The sequence below is a fragment of the Hippocampus zosterae genome, chromosome 13 (genome assembly GCF_025434085.1).
Source record: "Hippocampus zosterae strain Florida chromosome 13, ASM2543408v3, whole genome shotgun sequence".
Classification (NCBI taxonomy): Eukaryota; Metazoa; Chordata; class Actinopteri; order Syngnathiformes; family Syngnathidae; genus Hippocampus; species Hippocampus zosterae.
Genome location: NC_067463.1, coordinates 17,567,186 through 17,584,273, shown reverse-complemented (window position 1 = coordinate 17,584,273; position 17,088 = coordinate 17,567,186). Strand labels below are relative to the sequence as shown.

General features: G+C 41.7%; 1 protein-coding gene and 1 long non-coding RNA gene across 2 annotated transcripts in view; one reads left to right on the top strand and one right to left on the bottom strand.

The window, feature by feature from the left end:
- The first annotated feature begins 892 nt into the window (after nt 1-892).
- Nucleotides 893-16,329, top strand: LOC127612659 (uncharacterized). Its single transcript, XR_007965899.1, has 2 exons — nt 893-979; nt 15,613-16,329. It is a non-coding gene; the product is annotated as an uncharacterized LOC127612659 (long non-coding RNA).
- The window catches only part of pycr1b (pyrroline-5-carboxylate reductase 1b), an 83,407-nt gene continuing 68,032 nt past the window's right edge, over nt 1,714-17,088 (bottom strand). Inside the window, exons 2-9 of the mRNA XM_052083356.1 lie at nt 10,663-10,744; nt 9,131-9,201; nt 8,178-8,357; nt 7,953-8,060; nt 6,968-7,081; nt 4,267-4,359; nt 3,906-4,069; nt 1,714-2,451 (exon numbers count right to left, since the gene is read on the bottom strand). Of these exons, the coding sequence (XP_051939316.1) occupies nt 2,268-2,451; nt 3,906-4,069; nt 4,267-4,359; nt 6,968-7,081; nt 7,953-8,060; nt 8,178-8,357; nt 9,131-9,201; nt 10,663-10,729 (981 nt within the window). The 5' untranslated portion in view covers nt 10,730-10,744 and the 3' untranslated portion in view covers nt 1,714-2,267. The remainder of the gene's footprint in view (nt 2,452-3,905; nt 4,070-4,266; nt 4,360-6,967; nt 7,082-7,952; nt 8,061-8,177; nt 8,358-9,130; nt 9,202-10,662; nt 10,745-17,088) is intronic.

Sequence of the window (17,088 nt, the reverse complement as noted above, 5' to 3'; positions counted from 1 at the left end):
AAGAAGGGACAAACAAAGCTCTTCAACACAACAGGAGCGGCCGTTGCTTGTAATATTACCTGATGATAATGTGCCAGTGTATTCAAGAGAGATCCGCAAGCATAAGTGGCATCAGTTAATTTGAAATGCAACAGGATTTACCAACAGGAGCAGATCAAAAACATCTCATCCTACTTGTACAAAAACTTTGTTGGTCATCAGAAATGCACTTCAAGCTTCCACCACACTTCTTCATTTTTGAGATATTGAAGGAACGGCCTGTTGGGTGTGACGAAGCGAGCAGCAGTCGTATTGTGCCTCCAGATCACAGAGCGGAGTCAAAGAACCTTAATTGTAAATCATGTGCAGTGGTGGGAAGTAATGAAGTACAAATTCTTTGGTCGATTTTTCAACTTTACTTTTTTTTTTTTCTTCCTATGTTTACCAGGATCCGGTGTTCAAAATTCTCCGCCTTATATAAGGTTTCATTTGTTTCATTTACCTACCATCTTTTTGATTGTAAGTTGGGAACATGTTTTGATAGCATCAAAGCCTGAATTAATAAAATGGATCTCATCCTATTTCATTCCTCCTGATTGCCAGAGACACGATGCTTCAAGCTCTGGATGATCACTTGTCTAACGCATGCTGAGGTCGAGATTTGAAGAACAAGAAGGTCACGCTTACACTGTTTTACATATGCTCAGGCTTAGCATATGTAAACGTGTGTCACCGGGAGTCTTTATTCTTCACATGCTTTGGTATGTGCTGGTGGAGTTTGCAGCTTTGGTCCACAACTCGTTCGGTTTCCTGCTGCTTATTGCTTTTCACCTCATGACCTGTGGTTCAGAACATAGTCGGCCGGGGTAGCGAGGCTGTCTCGGCCCCAGGGGCTTGCATGAGCTGCACTTGCTCAATTTTGAAATCTACCTGGATTGCCAGTCGGCCCGGTCGGTCCCTGGTGAACTGTAAGTCTGCTTCCTGTTGTCCGTTACATAAGGTAAGACATTTTTCTAGTTTTTTCTCATTTCGGCCACTTTGGTTCAGCAGTGATTTCACGACACATTTTGTCATTTGCCTTGTGTTTCACCATACTTCAAAGCTACCACAGAAGAGCTGACTGTGTAGGGGGCTTTGGCCGAGCCAGACAATGTATGCAATACCTTGCTATTCACCGTCGTTTATGTTTACCGGTGAAGCGTTTAGCTCATCTGGGGCCTTCACTTTACCTGTACATTTTTGACCCTACGGTGTCCCGGTGTCCAATAGTGGTCTTTTCGATTTGGTGATTCGATCATGAGTGGTGTGTCCTGCTCAACATGGTCGGTGGCTGCGGTACTGGCCGGATCAGTAAGTGGCATACCTTGCTCATCCTGAATCGACAAGTTCGATTCGTACTTCTACCAGTACACCCCATACTTCTATTTTATTTGAAAGTTCTTTTGCTAGTGCTGGTTAGCTCTTACAGCTCCGTTGTGTGACACTAAGAATAAGATTTTCAATTATTTATGCATAACCCTAACCTTATTAAGTTTAGATGCCAGTGACAGATGCTGGATAGAGCAAGTGACAAACCTGAGCTCTTCATAATCGTGCAAATGGAAAAGCCGCCATCTGCAGGCCATGGTGTCACCTCAATCATCACTTAAAGCAGGAGCTGTTTAGTTGCCATGTGTAATCTACAGCGTGGGAAGGAAAAAAAAGCACAACAAAGTGACTGGAGGCCAAAGAACCTTTGGTTTCAATTTGTTTAATGTGGCATAAAAAGGGAACCCCAACCCAGAAGTGGTTGCCATTCCAAAATTGTTAATTCAAAACAATTGGAATATTAGAAAATACACAGTAAGGATGGACTTTACTGAAGTGATGCTTCTCAATCATGGTCGAACAGCACCGTGTGATACGTGGGACATTTGTTCAATAGAAAAAAAGGGTACCAAGCGATGTCTTGATAACATCCCCTTTATAAATGCTATCAAATGTTTATTTTTGCCTGTAGTCAGTCAAAATACACTTCACAACTACTCATCTATGTTGATGTGCACACAAGGCAGTACAGGTGCAACAAAACATAGTTGCATGTGACGTGTACTTTTGCGAGACACTTTTGTAGGAAATAACAGGCTGAAATAAATAATTTGGTGACAGGAATCTGGATCATTGGTCTGGCCGTTTCGGATACCTCCGACAAGCATGGTGCATGTCCGAGAGGTACAGTATATGAGACGCAGGGCCACCTGTAGGCTGGTAATCTGAAATGCGTTGGTTTGTCTTTCTGCGTTTTACTCTCAGTTCTTTTTCTTGATTCCAGAGTTGCGATTGTTGTTGTTGAACAGGCTGAGCCCTGATCTGCCGTTTCCATTGCCCACTCCGCTGACTGTGACTCCGGGCTGCTGAAGCACTTTGTCCAGCGTGGTCTTCTTAATGGCTGCTGGAGAGATGCGCTCTTGATCAGCCAGAAACTGCAGCTCACTGGAGGAACAATGAGAAAGCTCATGATCAAACTTTGAAGTTATTATTTAAAGAAGGAATCCTCAAGAGAAAGCCCCTGAAATACATACATTTTTTTCTGGATAGCAACTGTAGTTGTGAATGAGCAAGACAAACGCTATAGGAATGTTTTTTTTTTTAAAGATTGAATGCCATTATAAATGGACAGATTATCAGAAGTACGGTATATTTTATCCATCAATCCAATATTACGGGGACGAACCCTGCTGCGAGTAGCGCAAATCTGCAAGTAGACATATAGATACAGCAAGAGATGTGCTAAAGCACTACCTTTCAACTGGAAGGGGGCTGAAACTTGGCTAATTGGAGCTCCTCACCTCATTTCAATTTAACCCCTTGGCACCAAAAGGCCACAAGATGGTGTCAAAGTGTGGTTTGCAATTACAGTAGTCAAGGGTTTGGCACCATCTTGTAGCATCTTGGGCCATTTTAAGAACAGAAAAAAAAATAGAGCAAACAGCTCAGTTAGTGTGAATATTAGAGGATGCGTAAAAAAAAAAAAAAACAACGCATCAGAACAGTGAGTTACAAATAGGTATAGTAACACTGATATGCATATATATATCGTCACTGTCCGTCGAAAACCTCATTTGTCCAAATACGATCAATTTCATATTCTTTCAGAAATTGATACTATTAGTCTTTCCCGAGGTGATCTGCGACACATTATTAACCAATTTAAAGTGTTGAAAATAGATTGAGAAAATCACACGACAACGGTAAACTGTCTGAGATGCGTCGTAAAACTCCGCCTCTTCCCTCGCTCCGGGGGAGTCGTGTGGATTTATGCTGCCCCAAGATTGAAAGTCTGAATGTTTCTATTCAAAAACAAGTGAAAAATAGTCAGGCTACGTTTCAGTCCTGCACTGCTGTAATCGTTCGGTGCAGATGGAACTGGTCCGCCACAAATAGCAGTGCATGCAGATAAACTTCTGGCTAATAAACCGCTAAAATAACAATACAATAAACGTGTGTCAATTTACTGGTTTTGTCATTGTATCAGTCATGACTCTAAGACCTTAGAAAAAGAGTTCAGGAAGCTGATGTGATCACATTTGTTACTTTTATAACATAATAGGCCTTGTCTGGTTAGGGGTTAGTGTGAGTGTAGACATTGATGTGTCACTTTAATCAGTGACACATCGAATAATACCAACTAGAATGATGTGGTGCAAGATGCCCCCCTTTTTTTAAAACTTCCTGAAAGGATTGGTGTTGAAGTGGGATTCAGCTCAACAGTGACGATAAGTAAATGTGAGTATGTGCGCACATTATTTACACTTAGGTACACCTTTTTTTTATGGAATACATAAACTGTCAAAGAAATACTGGTTATGTAGAATAGCCTCTCAGGCAGAAAATTCGTAGATATCCATTTTGGAACAGATTTGACTCTGCGGGTCCAGTAACCTTACCGTGTCCTAATACAAGAGGCCTCCACCGCATTGATCAGAAGACTGCGGAAGCCCCCACTCTCCATAACATGGAGGGCGTGAATGGTGGCGCCACCTGGTGAGCACACATTGTCCTTCAGCTGGCCAGGGTGCTGCTCAGAGTCCAGCAGCATCTTAGCTGCACCCTGAAGAACAAAAATGAATAGGGAGGAGTTTCTTCCAACTGAGGATTAAAAAAACAAAAAAAACTACTGCAGAGTTCTACATTTGTTTACGCTCCAGAGCGAGAATAAGAATATTCTCTGCCTGTGTGCAGACTGCCATTGGATCAAAGAGAATTAAATGTGGAAAAAAACCCCGCAAATGTCTAAAGACCACTGACCAATAAGGCCTGAGCTCCAAGTCGGACAGCGAGTCTCCTGGGCAGACCCATCTTGACTCCTCCATCCGCTAGTGCATCCAGCGCTGTGAACGCCTGTTTATACACAAACATACCATCGTATTGTCAGTCATCATAAAATCCTCTGCAGTTCTTTGTGCGATATTGGTACAAGGGTCGTGTCTGCCACCTTTTATCATTAGATTCTGCTGCAGATTAACACATGCTGCGGATGAAGTGTGACGCCCCATGCACACGGTGAAAGCAGCGATGTGGCCGTGTCCAAATTTACAAGCTGCATCCTGCGAAGCCCGCATTTTCGGCTGCATGTTTCAGGGACATGACATCACTTCTGGCGCGACTCGATTGCATGTGCATTACAAATGCTAGAGAAACAATTTGCAGACTGGGTCCTTCGACGCCTTTAAAGGCTCCTCATCATGTAGCCTCTGTAGACCGCATTAACAGTGGTGAATTTGGACATCACGTGTGTTCGAGTCGCACCGGAAGTGACGTCATGCAATTTTAAAAAAAATCTTAGGGTTGTAGTTATACTCAAGTTCAAGCGGCCTTTCCAACTTGTCACATTACTCGTCCAAGTAGTATTAGAAGTAAATAAATTCATATCAAACTGCTTCAAACAACAAAGCGTGTGACGGAAAGTGGTTAGGACTGCACTTCTGTCCGTGTTTTATGTTATGTGTTGTGTTTATTATTTTACTTTATGTTAACTGTTTTGTTAAGCGCTTTGTCACAGCTGCCGCTGTTGTGTAAGCACTATATAAATCAGCATGTATTGTATTGTATTGTATTGTATTGTAAATAACCAAAGTGAGAAAGACTCCACCTGCTGCCACAATGTTGTGTGCAAAAAAAGTTATTGCCGAATGACCACTTTGAGGGAAAACCTGATAGCGGTCAGGAGGAGCATTTTTTCCAGGAGAGGGGAAGAAAAACCAAAAAAGCAACCCTGGATTGATTCCACAGAAACAAAACATAAAATGGACATTAAGGAGTGTGTGTGTGTGCGAGGGGGGGGGGGGATCTTAAGAACATGCACTTTTTAATGACTTTTACACAAATTGCTGCATTTCTAATCTGGAATGGATGACTACCAAGTGTGAAATTAACAAACCGATTCCGCTGTAATTTGCTGACAATGTGTCTATAAATCAGGGGTAACTCATTTTTGTCAAGAGCCACAATATTGTTATGACTGTAACTATGAATGTCTAATTACCTCAACATATTATGACAAAGTATTTACAACAAATTGATGGATAACACATTTTAAAATTAGAAGACAAGGAAAATGGTCCCAGTGTCTGTGCCGCTAGCCTCTGAGGGATTTGCGGCTGGAAGTTTAATGCCACCTGGCTGCCCACAGAGCATGTTGGCAATTAGTTCCAGAGCCCTGGTACCGAGATGATGACGTCCCCGCAATGAGGTTTCCAGCAATAGCCGAGTCTGAGGAGTTGCACAGCCAAAGCTGGAAAGAAGCCATTGCTTCAGAGTGAGGCAGCCATGAATTCTTGTTCAAGTGAGCCATGTCCTACCAAATTCAAACCAAAACACTTCATCTTCCAATTCAGAATGATTGAAATGATGACTGCATTGATTGGTCTAACCAATTTAATACGTTTTGCTTAATTCTTTGAGTTGCATGAGAAAATGATCCTCGCGAAGTAAGTAAACAATAGCACTTTCTGGAGATAAAAATGTAGCCGTTTTTAAAACTGCTGACTACAGTCAGAAAAGAAGCCTAAAATTGCCACTGAGTACTTTGAAGGGCCATTTTTGTAGGTGACATCAATCTTAAATCCAGAATAGAAACTACAAAATAAGCGCCACCGTTTTGCGTCCTTATCAAGCTCCTTCAAAAAGAGTGTAAAGACGGTCAAATATTGAGAACAATAAAATGGTCACTATTTCAGATATTTTTAGGGGCAAATGTTTGATGTAATATTTGCGAAAGTGATGTTTTGTGGCTTATTGCCCTCCAAGGAAGCAAATGAATGAAGCCATTTGATTTTAAGAAGATACGGTTTTTTTCATTGACAAAGTGGCATGTTTTCGGATGACTGTAGAAAGACTGTATTTTGATCAAAACAAGAGAAAAAGTGGTACTCAGAATTTCATTTCAGAGGTTGTTTACTAACCGGAGCATTGAGCAAACATAGGAAAGTTTGATTTAAAAAAAAAAGACTCTTATTATATTGCTCTACATATTCTATACTAATGACAGGAGCTGGTGAAAATTAAAAATCGGGACAAAGAAAAAAGTGCACAAAACAATCTGAAAGGGGTAGTGTAATAGAACAAGGCATGAAGGTTAACTGTGGGGGGGGGGGGGGGGGGGGGGGGAAATTGATGCGTAGAAATGTCGACATAAAAATGTTACTGCTCTTCATTCTTATAAGTGTCTCTATCAGACACCAAAAGCGAAGTAAAGGCTCTGTACAAGATGTGCCAATTTCCCGTTTCTTCATTTTATATGGGGCAGAATCTTGCTGTGAAGGCCAAACTCGGTAAACAGCACAACCACAACCACACCCGCTGTGGCTCACTGCTAATACAGAGGGTTCAGCAAATGCTCATCGAATCACACCCACAACAATATCACCAGCACCACTATGACCGCCGAAATTCCTACAAAGCGTAAAGATGCAGAAAGTAGTTCGTATAGTCTACAGTGTTAACTTACATAGGCAGGTCCACTGCCGCTTAAGCCAGTGACAGCGTCAATGAGGTCCTCCTCCACTTCGGTACAAAAGCCAACGCTGGCCATCAGCTGCTCCAGCAACTTTCCGTCCTCCACCTAACAGGAGGAACACACAACCAAAAAGCTCATTGTCAACAAAAGCAAAGGCGATCGCGGGTCGCAGGGTACAGAGAGACAAACTCCCATTCCAATGCAGGAGGACACCAGTGGAAACTCAAGCAAGCCAGGGGACAACATGCAACTGGAAGCTAGTTTTAAGCCTCTGAATTGTGAGTCAAATTTACTAATTGGCATGACTGGCAGACATATTCTGAGAAATTTAAACCCGTTAAAAATATATAATAGGCAGTACCATGGTTGACCGGTTAGCACGTCTGCCTCCCAGTCCAGAGGTCAGGGTTATGACTCCAGGCCCCAGCCTTGCTGTGGGTAGTTTACACGTTCACCCCGTGCGTGCATGGGATTTCTCTGGGTACTTCAGTTTCCTCCCACATTTTAAAAACATCATGGTAGGTTAATTGAACATTCTAAATTGTCCCTCTGCGTGACTGAGTTTGACTGGTTGTTTGTTTGTGTACTCAGCGATTGGCTTGCAGCCAGTTCAGGGTGTACCCCGTTCTACTTGTGGCGGCTGGGATAGGCTCCTGCACGCCAGTGACCCTCGTGAGGATAAGCGGCGTGAAAATTGCATGGCGAGATGAAAGAAAAAAATTATCTTATGCCACCAATAATACAGTTCAGGTAGTGACACTGCTGAAACATTTTTAAAAATACCGGTAGTTTAAATGATGATTAAATGCACAGTATATTACCGGTGCTTTTTTTTTTTTTTTTTTAAACCAAACAACAGATACATCTACTTTTGTTTTAAACTTGCCTAACAACAGACTGAAGCTAAAACAATGAAAATGACCAAATACACATTGTAATGAAGTTTGCACAGTGTCCACATCTCTTGACTCATTACCTCGGCATGAGTGCCAGTCGCATATACTGTAGCTCCTTCTCTCACTACCACTGGAGTGTTGGTCATACATCTCATGACTTTTGGGGCTGTCCGGTATTGAAGCAATTTCTAAGAATTGTCACAGATAAGATGAAGGAAGGGTTAATCAATAACAATAAAAACATTATAGAAGGCGATTACATTATGATGCGTACAAAAAAAAAAAGAGGGGGGTGGGGGGCTGACCTTTTCAATGGAGCTGATGGTGACACCTGCAGCACAAGAGACGATCAGATGGCGATCTTCAATGTCTGGCCCAATTTCATCCAAAACAAATGGGATAATATGTGGCTTGACGGCCAGAAAGAGCACATCACTCTTGTTGACCGCCTCTTTATTACTTGTTGTCAGGCTCACCCCCATTTTCTACAAAAAAAAAAAAAGTATGTAACTTAAATGAAGCAAAAAATCAGGACAGGCCTACAATTGCCGCATATTCAGTCGGGCTGGGTGATTATGTAAAAAATAATCACTATTGAAAGATTAAAAACGAATATTGAGTGATTTTAAAACGTCATATTTACTCAATTAACAAAACTCAACTACTTAAAATGGCCATCATACCCTCATTCCAGTGTATCCCCGTTTATCAAATACAATTCTTGAACACTCTAATCCAGAGGTCTCAAACCTGTGATCCGACTGCCATTTGAGGCCCGCATGATTATATTTTGCAGCCCTCTACTTGAGATCAAACTTTAATATCAGTGGCGCCTCCACCTTTTTGCTGCGTCGTCGTACTTGGTGTTTTGTGTGCGTGTGTTTTAAATCGGTTATGGGCTACCATAACTCAGGCTCATGAAACTTTTGGACAACTTGTCTTGTATTTGATTATATAATGTGTGCAATTATTTTTGTTGTGAGTTTAGTTTTACAGTAAATTCCCAACTGGTATGTCTTTAAAATGGTTTAAGCATTCTCAGGGAGTGCAGACTCACATAAATGTGCCTTCAGGTTACTTTCACAACATCGGGAGCTTGGAAAGACACCGCCAGTCGGCACTCTATCGTCTGTCTTTATTACGCTTTTCAGCTTTGACAGAAGCCAAAACTCACAATCCCAATTAAATTTGGATCAATTGTCAAGCCCTAACATAGAGCAGCTGACCATTACCTATATTTTTAAAAAGTTGAACTCACCCTGAGGCCGGTCACAGTGGGTAGGTCAGTGTCTGGGGAGCTGGCTGTGATCCTGTGTGCAGCAATCACACCTGAAAAATGACATGAGAAAAGGAAATGGGGGAAATGAGCAACAATCAATAGACAACTGGGGGCAGATGCTATTTAACTAAAATGTATGTATCATGTTTAAGTGCATATTAACTCATTCAGTACCAGCCAATTCTGGACCAAGTCTGAAAAGACGTTTAAAAACGTCTTTGGGAGTGAATGAGTTAAAAGTAGGGTCGTATTTTTGACAACACTGCAAAAGACAATTGATAAAAACTATTGTTAACATTGAGGACATATGATTTCTTAGAGAAGGTACTGAAATGTTCCAAATTCCAAATTGTATGACCATTAGGTCAGTGTTTTCCTGAATCCCAACCACCGTGAAACGATCATTGGATGCTACAGGAAATGATCCAATGCCACTCAATTAGTGTCCCAAGCATTATTTAACACATGTTTTTGTTCATCTATCTATTCTTGTGATGTATAGTGATGAGCAGAATAATAAAATGCTCTTCCACTAGATGGCAATAAACCTATGTATCCACTTGGTGTCCTTAAGTTGTCAGTTTTGTGTTCAACTAATCAGGCCAGGTTCCACACAGCATTAGTAAAATTGCGAGTACAGTAGATTATACGATCTCATCCTTTTTAGTATACAGTCAAACCTCGGTTTTCGAACGTCTCTGTTCTCGACCAAATCGGTTTTCGACCAAAAATTGAGTTTTTTATGCCTTGGATTACAAACGAAATTCGGTTCTAGACCATACCAAGTGCACTTGACTCCTCTTGCCTTCCTTACACGAGGATGTGACGCTTCCTCATGTAGCGTTCCATTGTGAGCAGACGTGGTCAATAATTTTTCTTTTTTTTTTAAAAAAAGAGCGTGGTTTCAGTTTTCGAACAAATCGGTTTTTGAACAGCCTTCTGGAACGGATAATGGTCGAAAACCGAGGTATGACTGTATATTTTCTTATCTTATATATTTTTTGAGACACTTTTGATGGTGTAAGATATGTAGGCTCATTATTGGTTGAGAAAAACTATACTGCATTAAGTGAAATTTGTTCTTGCATTTCACTGAAATGGAATTATGAGGATAAACTTCAACCAACCATCCATGCATCCACCCACCCACCCACCCATTTTCTGAACTGCTTTATCCTCACCAAAGTTGTGGGCGTGCTGGAGTCTATCCCTGTGGTCAGTAGACAGGGTACAATGGCTGGGTATACATAGAACCACCCGCACTCACAGTCACACCTAATGACAATTTAGAGTGATCAATTAACCTACCATGCATGTTTTTGGAATGTGGGTGGGATGAAGTACAGTACCCGCAGAAAACCCAGCCAGTTACAGGAAGAACATGCAAACGCCAAACAGCAAATCTGGAGCCCGGATTTGAACCCATAACTCGTGCACTGTGAGGCGGATGTGCTAACTAGTCACCCATTGTACCAAGGATAAACTTTCTGGAAAATGTAAACTGGCGTCACCTGCAGCCGTAAAACCTTTGACCAGTGCATGAGCCAGCTGGCCTGCTCCAATGAATCCAACACTCATTCTGACAGATGATGTGCTCTGCGGAACAGAATAGTTGTTTTATTAGGTAATTCAAAAAAGGACACCAATGTCATTACAATGTGAAATGCAACAAATACAAACGTATTGTAAAGCCTTATTTTAGCGGAAACGGGTTGCCAAAATATCTTAAAAAGTCCCCCAGTTGGAAAACTTTCTGAGCACACAGACCGTCGACATTTTAAGGAGTAACAATTATTTCTGTTAAGTACACACATTGAAATACATCATACATCGCAAGTTCACTGATCTTCCGGTGCTACCAAAATTGATGCTGATTCACAAGATGCTGATGGAACGTACGCCATGCTAACCGGATGGCAGCTTGTACTTTACTAGATAGCTACACTGTTAGCAAGCATTCGTAGATACTTTGTATTAATAGGAAAACACGACGATACTTCCTTAAGCAGGGATGACTACCTTTGGTTGGATAAACAACCTATCGCCCGAGAACGACAGATGACAGCTGCGACACGTACCTTAGGGCGCCGGGGGAAAATATGGAACAAGGACTTGTTATGTCAACGTGGCTTGCCGCTCACACAGACCATCAGACAAGGACTCCGCGATCGTTACCCCCAGATCAAGATGACCAATCAAATTAGGGATACCAGGAGTAGCAGCCAATGAGAGAGCATTTGTCAGGAGTTGGGCGGGATTTGTTCTTACGTCACACCCGGATTCGTCGGCTGTGACGTGACCCATGCGTTGACAAGTAGGTTATGTTAATTCTGGAATGTGGCAAATCATGAAATGTGTTTCCCGGAAAGCATTATTGACTGTTCAACCTAGCACGACATTTGTAAGGATAAGTGGCTTGGATAATGTATGGATGTAGTTTAAACTGTTTGGATTCAGGATAAAATAAACAAATAATTCTGTGGAAGGAAGTAATAAAGTACTAATACCTATTTACAGTACAAGTAGATTTTTCAGCTACTCAACTTTAATGTTTACTTTTTACTTCCAAAATTTCAGATATTAGTACTTGATATCGTTTGCTTTGTCAAAATCAGCTTGTAGTGAAGTTTTTCCACTCCTTCTACTCAATGATATTTCTGTGCACTTGTGCATCTTGCTAATGAGTCAAACCTGTGCACAATTTGACATTTACGTGTGCCTAAGCCCATTACTCAAGAGCCCCTATCTAGCTTGTCTTAGGTGTCTCCCTCACCCAACACACCTGATTAAAATGATCAGCTCATCAGTAAGCTTTGTAAAAGCCTGATAACAATCATGATCATTTGAATTTTTTGTGCTGGAGTAGGGAAACATGTAAGGTCCACGCCCGGATTGGATAGAGGATCTCGAGGACAGGACTTGGGCATCCCTGTGCTAGATGTTAACTCGTGTATATAATGTCATTAGTAGCAAACAGATGCCAACTATTGCACAGGCTTGCCTTTCTAGTCACATATAGTTCTTATAGTAAGTGCAGCAGCTGTGGAAGGCAGTTGTGGATAAAACATCTCCAGAGAAACAATTATTCTGATAGTGTGCCCTAATCAGTCTGCCAGTGCACTTGATTTGATTTAGATCTTGGGTCATTGATGGTGTTGAGGAATGGGGGCTGTCAATTTGCTCTTGGCCCTTCCTTGGTTACAGATTCTTTTATCTCTCTATAAGGTGGAAGAAGACCCAACACCACGTAGTCTTTTCTTCAGTTTATCGCAACGCAACACGAATCGATTCGGGCTCCTGTGAGTCTCAGATTTCATCAGGAAGCCCCGAAGAAACACATTCATGAGATTATATAGAGACAATATGATAATGAGGGGCGGGGAGGTACGCCTCTCATGCAAATCCCGAAACAAAGAAAGTAACATGTCATCTGACCCGGTGTGGCCGGAGGAAGCCAGGAGCGGTGAGGTGAGACCAGACCACCACTACCCCCCATTTGGTGCGATGGCAGGAACAAAGATACCGGAGATAACAGCTCCTCTAAAACATGTCCCGCGGAGGGGGGGCCCCCGAAGTGGTGGGGGCCGAGGGCACTAAAGTTGATTGTAATAACATTGAGCAGGAAATACCTTCAACCGCATTTGTACATTGTTTCTTTCAGTGTCTGAACAAACACAACCAACAGGAAGGAACAACACCATAACCAAGTAAAAAGCAGAAATAAGGAAGATCAAGCAAAGTTCGATTTTGATATGATGACAAAGTATAGACCACTGCTGCTGGTCACAGATCTTGAGATTAGGGTTCCTCTTTGAGGGCACTTGAGAGCCTTCAGGGACTTTTATGAGGAAGTGGAGGCAATAAAAACCCTCGGGGGGCTGTTAATTAACCAAAGGGAGATGGGCTCTAAACTTCAAAGTACATCCTTTTTAACTACTTCAGCAGATGTTCAGGAGAGAGACTAGTGTCAATAGTTCTCATACCAAGATGAAATTCAACAATGTTCTACTACTACTTCTAGCGGAATAATTCCTTAACAATGGACTGATGGACCTTCTGTCAGAACTAGGGAAATGCCCATCTCTGAACGTTTTATTGTAGAGTAGTGGAAATTTTGGCACAATTAATGTTGCAAGCACCAGGCATAATTTGTGCTGAATGCATTTTGCTTTCTAATCTTACAACACTCACACAAGCAAGGCGTACCTATATTGGTTGCATTTTTCTTAATCAGTTTACCACTTTAGCGAAGGTTTGGGTTCTCGTTTTGATTGCAAAACTGACTGCGCAAAATGAGCAGTATTATTCCTGATTGACCTACTTGAAAAATCTATAATTTCATTGCAGTATGTGAGTTGTGAGAAGTGTGTCACAACTACTACAAGTACCTTCCTTCATTTGTGCCTAGTCCATTGCTTAAACTAAAAATCCACACCCATACCTGTTCTGAAATGTTCCATCTTGCGCTCGTGTGACCTAAAACCACAATTGTCATGACCTAAAAGCACAATTGTTGTGTAATTGCAAGCTATGAACTGTTCATGGCACACCATATGTCATTTACTAACACAGTCAAGTCCAGACAGAAAAAGTCATGGAAAATTATTTTTAAAAAATATCTCATTAAAGTCACTTTCTTTGTAACGGTTCATTCACCGTCTTTCCCATTTGAGCATTTATTCGATGCCGTGCTCAAGATCCTCATAAAACTGTTCATTGAACGAACAGTGTTTCTTTCCCACTGCATGATATTTCTGTATCCTGGAATGAAAATTTTGGTAAAACGAAAAGAGGCCATTATGGGCCCACGAGTAGAGAAGGAGGCCACTACTGGGTGACACATGCCTACTATTGGGCCCTACTAGTGCAGCATCATAGTTGGTTTGTTTAGGTTTAATTGTGTACTCGTAGACCAAACCTGCAACATCCATCCATTATCTGATCCGCTCTTCCTCACGAGGGTCACGGGCGTGCTGGGCAGTAGGCGGGGTACACATAGAAAAAAAAGCATTCAGATTCAGTCACACGTAGGGGCAATTTCGTGTTCAATTAAGACTACCATGCATATTTTTGGAAGGTGGGATGTTGTCAAAGAGGAATGTTTGGATGGTGATCCTGTACATGTGACATATCGATATAGGGGAGTTCCCATGCGCCAAAGCTAGCTGCTACATTGCAGCGGACGACCGGAAGTAGTTGCGTGAGTATGGGAATATTTGGCCGGTTAATGAACATCAATTTCAACTATTAGCAGTCAGTCTATAAAGCACAGCTAGAAAATGTATCAATACCTCGTTTTTGGCCTCTCATGCCGTAAAACAGGATCAAAGAGGAAACAATCCTGGGATGTGCCGTTGGCGAAAGTGTGGCACCATATCCTGGAGATTAAAGTAAATTCTCAACTAATAAGGAAAATCTTTCTGTGATTTGATATGCTACATCAATGCCCCGGTTGGCTACACTCTGATACGTTTGAATGAGATATGTAAATATGGCTGTGTAAACGTATGATGAAGTTAAATTGCTGTATAAGTGCACTCCCATTTACTATTTTGATAAAATAATTCTTTTTTTTTGGGGGGGGGGGGGTTGGGCCATGTGCGTGTTCAATAGGAAGAGAGCAAGACCCATTTGAACTAACTTCACTGACGTTAACACAAATGACAAATGAAAAATTGGGGTACGGGTCTGAGCTCTACCAATAAAGACAGTTGTTCTACTAATGCGTCGAATTGTCCTACTAGTGAGGACAAAGAGTGCACTTGTACATGAACATTTACCAAGGAAGTCAAATAAAGGCTCAAGCAGCTTTCCAAGAACTCAGTAACAGTGAATGCGGGTTTATTTCTGAGCCAGGAATGATTATTGGTTTTTTGTTTTTTTTTATCTAATGTTGACCACATGAGAGCCTATTGCCTTGGGACCCAAGACTTGTGTCCATCAGTCCAAAGCAATGAACCTCCTTACCCCCAGGTCCCATAGACCCTCTTCAGGGCCACTAGAGTTCTTGCATGTATCCAAGGAAGTCCCAGTCGCCATGTTTAACAATCCATATTAAGGTTGTTTATGGCATAACGCATCAATCTTAACATAGAAATGATCACAGAGGCCTTGTGGGTTAGTATGTCCCACCGATGAGAGGTTCTGCGTTTAAATCTCATCACCGGCTTTCCTGTGTGGAGTTTGCATGTTATCGCTATATTTGAGTCTGCACGAGTTTCCTCCAGGTGCTTCAGTTTCTCCACAATATTCCAAAAACATACATGTTGGGTTAATTCAAGACATCAAATTGTCCGGATGGTTGTCTTATTTTTTTTAATTCAGGCTCATCCAGTCTTCAAGTGGTGAAATTAGTTGGGGGGCGGGGGGGGGGGGGGGGGGTTCTCCAATAACAGTCACTTTGATGTTTCATTTGCAACAGCGCATATTTGAATGAGACAGGTCCTTTCTTTTGTGTGCAGTGAAGTCTCCTCTGCGTGACCGAATTTCACATCTATTTTGACACCGTGCTGCCGGATTGGAATGCAGGCGGAAGGATTGGTTACTGCTCACATCTATATAAAGCGGGGAGCACACCCTGGGGCTGGCCTCCCAAAAGCACCAGCTGTTACGATCCTTTCCATCCATCTTCACAAAAATAAACTAATACATTTTTGCCCACATGTAATGGACAACTTTTTGGTGAAAATCTTCAGGCATGGTTGTTTGATTTTGATGACACTGACGAAAATGCATGGGGGGAGTGCTTTGTAATAGACACTGCAAGAAGTAAGAGCACGTGAAGAATAAGTAATAGCCAAGTTGTTTTTCACTGCACACAGTCACACTCAATTTTAGACATGAAATGTGTTATTTGTCATGCTGAGTGCGACTCATCTTGTGAAAGGATGTATCACCGTTTTATGTGGCTCTGGAGAAACTTTTTTTTCTATTTGGATGATGTCTTTGTCTTGTCTTGGCTTCATTTTTTTAAAACAGAAAAGCAGCTTGATAGCAGTGGCTGAAAGGGTGTTAGCACCCAGACAGCCGACTTGCATTATTAGCATGGGCTGATTCCTCAAATTCCTGAATTCATATTTTTGCCCTGAAGCAGTTACATTGAGAGACCCAGATGAAATCGGGGAGGAAAAAGTTTGCACATAGCAAGTCTGAAAATTAAAAAAGTATTTTCAGGTTAACTTGACTTTTTATTTCATTACCGTCATTATGAGAGGCTTCGCCTGGCCGACTTCATTTCATTTTGTAATTACAGGTAAGCAATTTTTGTTTTCAGGCCATTCAGGCTTGAAGCTTCCCTTTGATCTGTGTTATTGCCGTATCAACGGGTCAAGAAAAAGCCCGGTTTGGTGTAAAGTGGGATTAGTGATGCAAATGCAACTTGTGCGGCCACACTTTAGAATGAGTCCTCAGATCCAATTAAAATATCAATGTGCTAAGAAGAAGCTTCATGATATCTGAGGAGAGGCCTTTGAAATGGAATGTTCCAGAGTTCATGCATAATTCTTCAATTTTTGTAACTGGGCACAGGTACTTGTAGAAATGGTCTTTTGTACCATTATGGGACTAAACGCAGACAACTTGAACACAGACAATTGAAGCGGCTCCCCTCATTGCCTTTGAGTTCAACACAGGAGAGAGGCACATGGTCTAAGACTCGCTGGAATCTGTGCAGGAGATCGGCGTGTGCAAAGGAAGTTTAGAAGGAAGCGTAAGATTTCCACTTGCGGATGATGTAAAGTTGGCTGCTGTGGATGGGCACTTGTAACACAATTCAAATGTTTCGAATCCCGATTGTGTGTCAATGTTCGTGTGTATGACACAGACACACACGCGCACACACCAGTTATGCCACAATACGGGTGCTTTTAAAAATACATTCAAAGTGATGATAATAACACTTCTAACGATAATAATAATAATAATAATAGTAATAACAG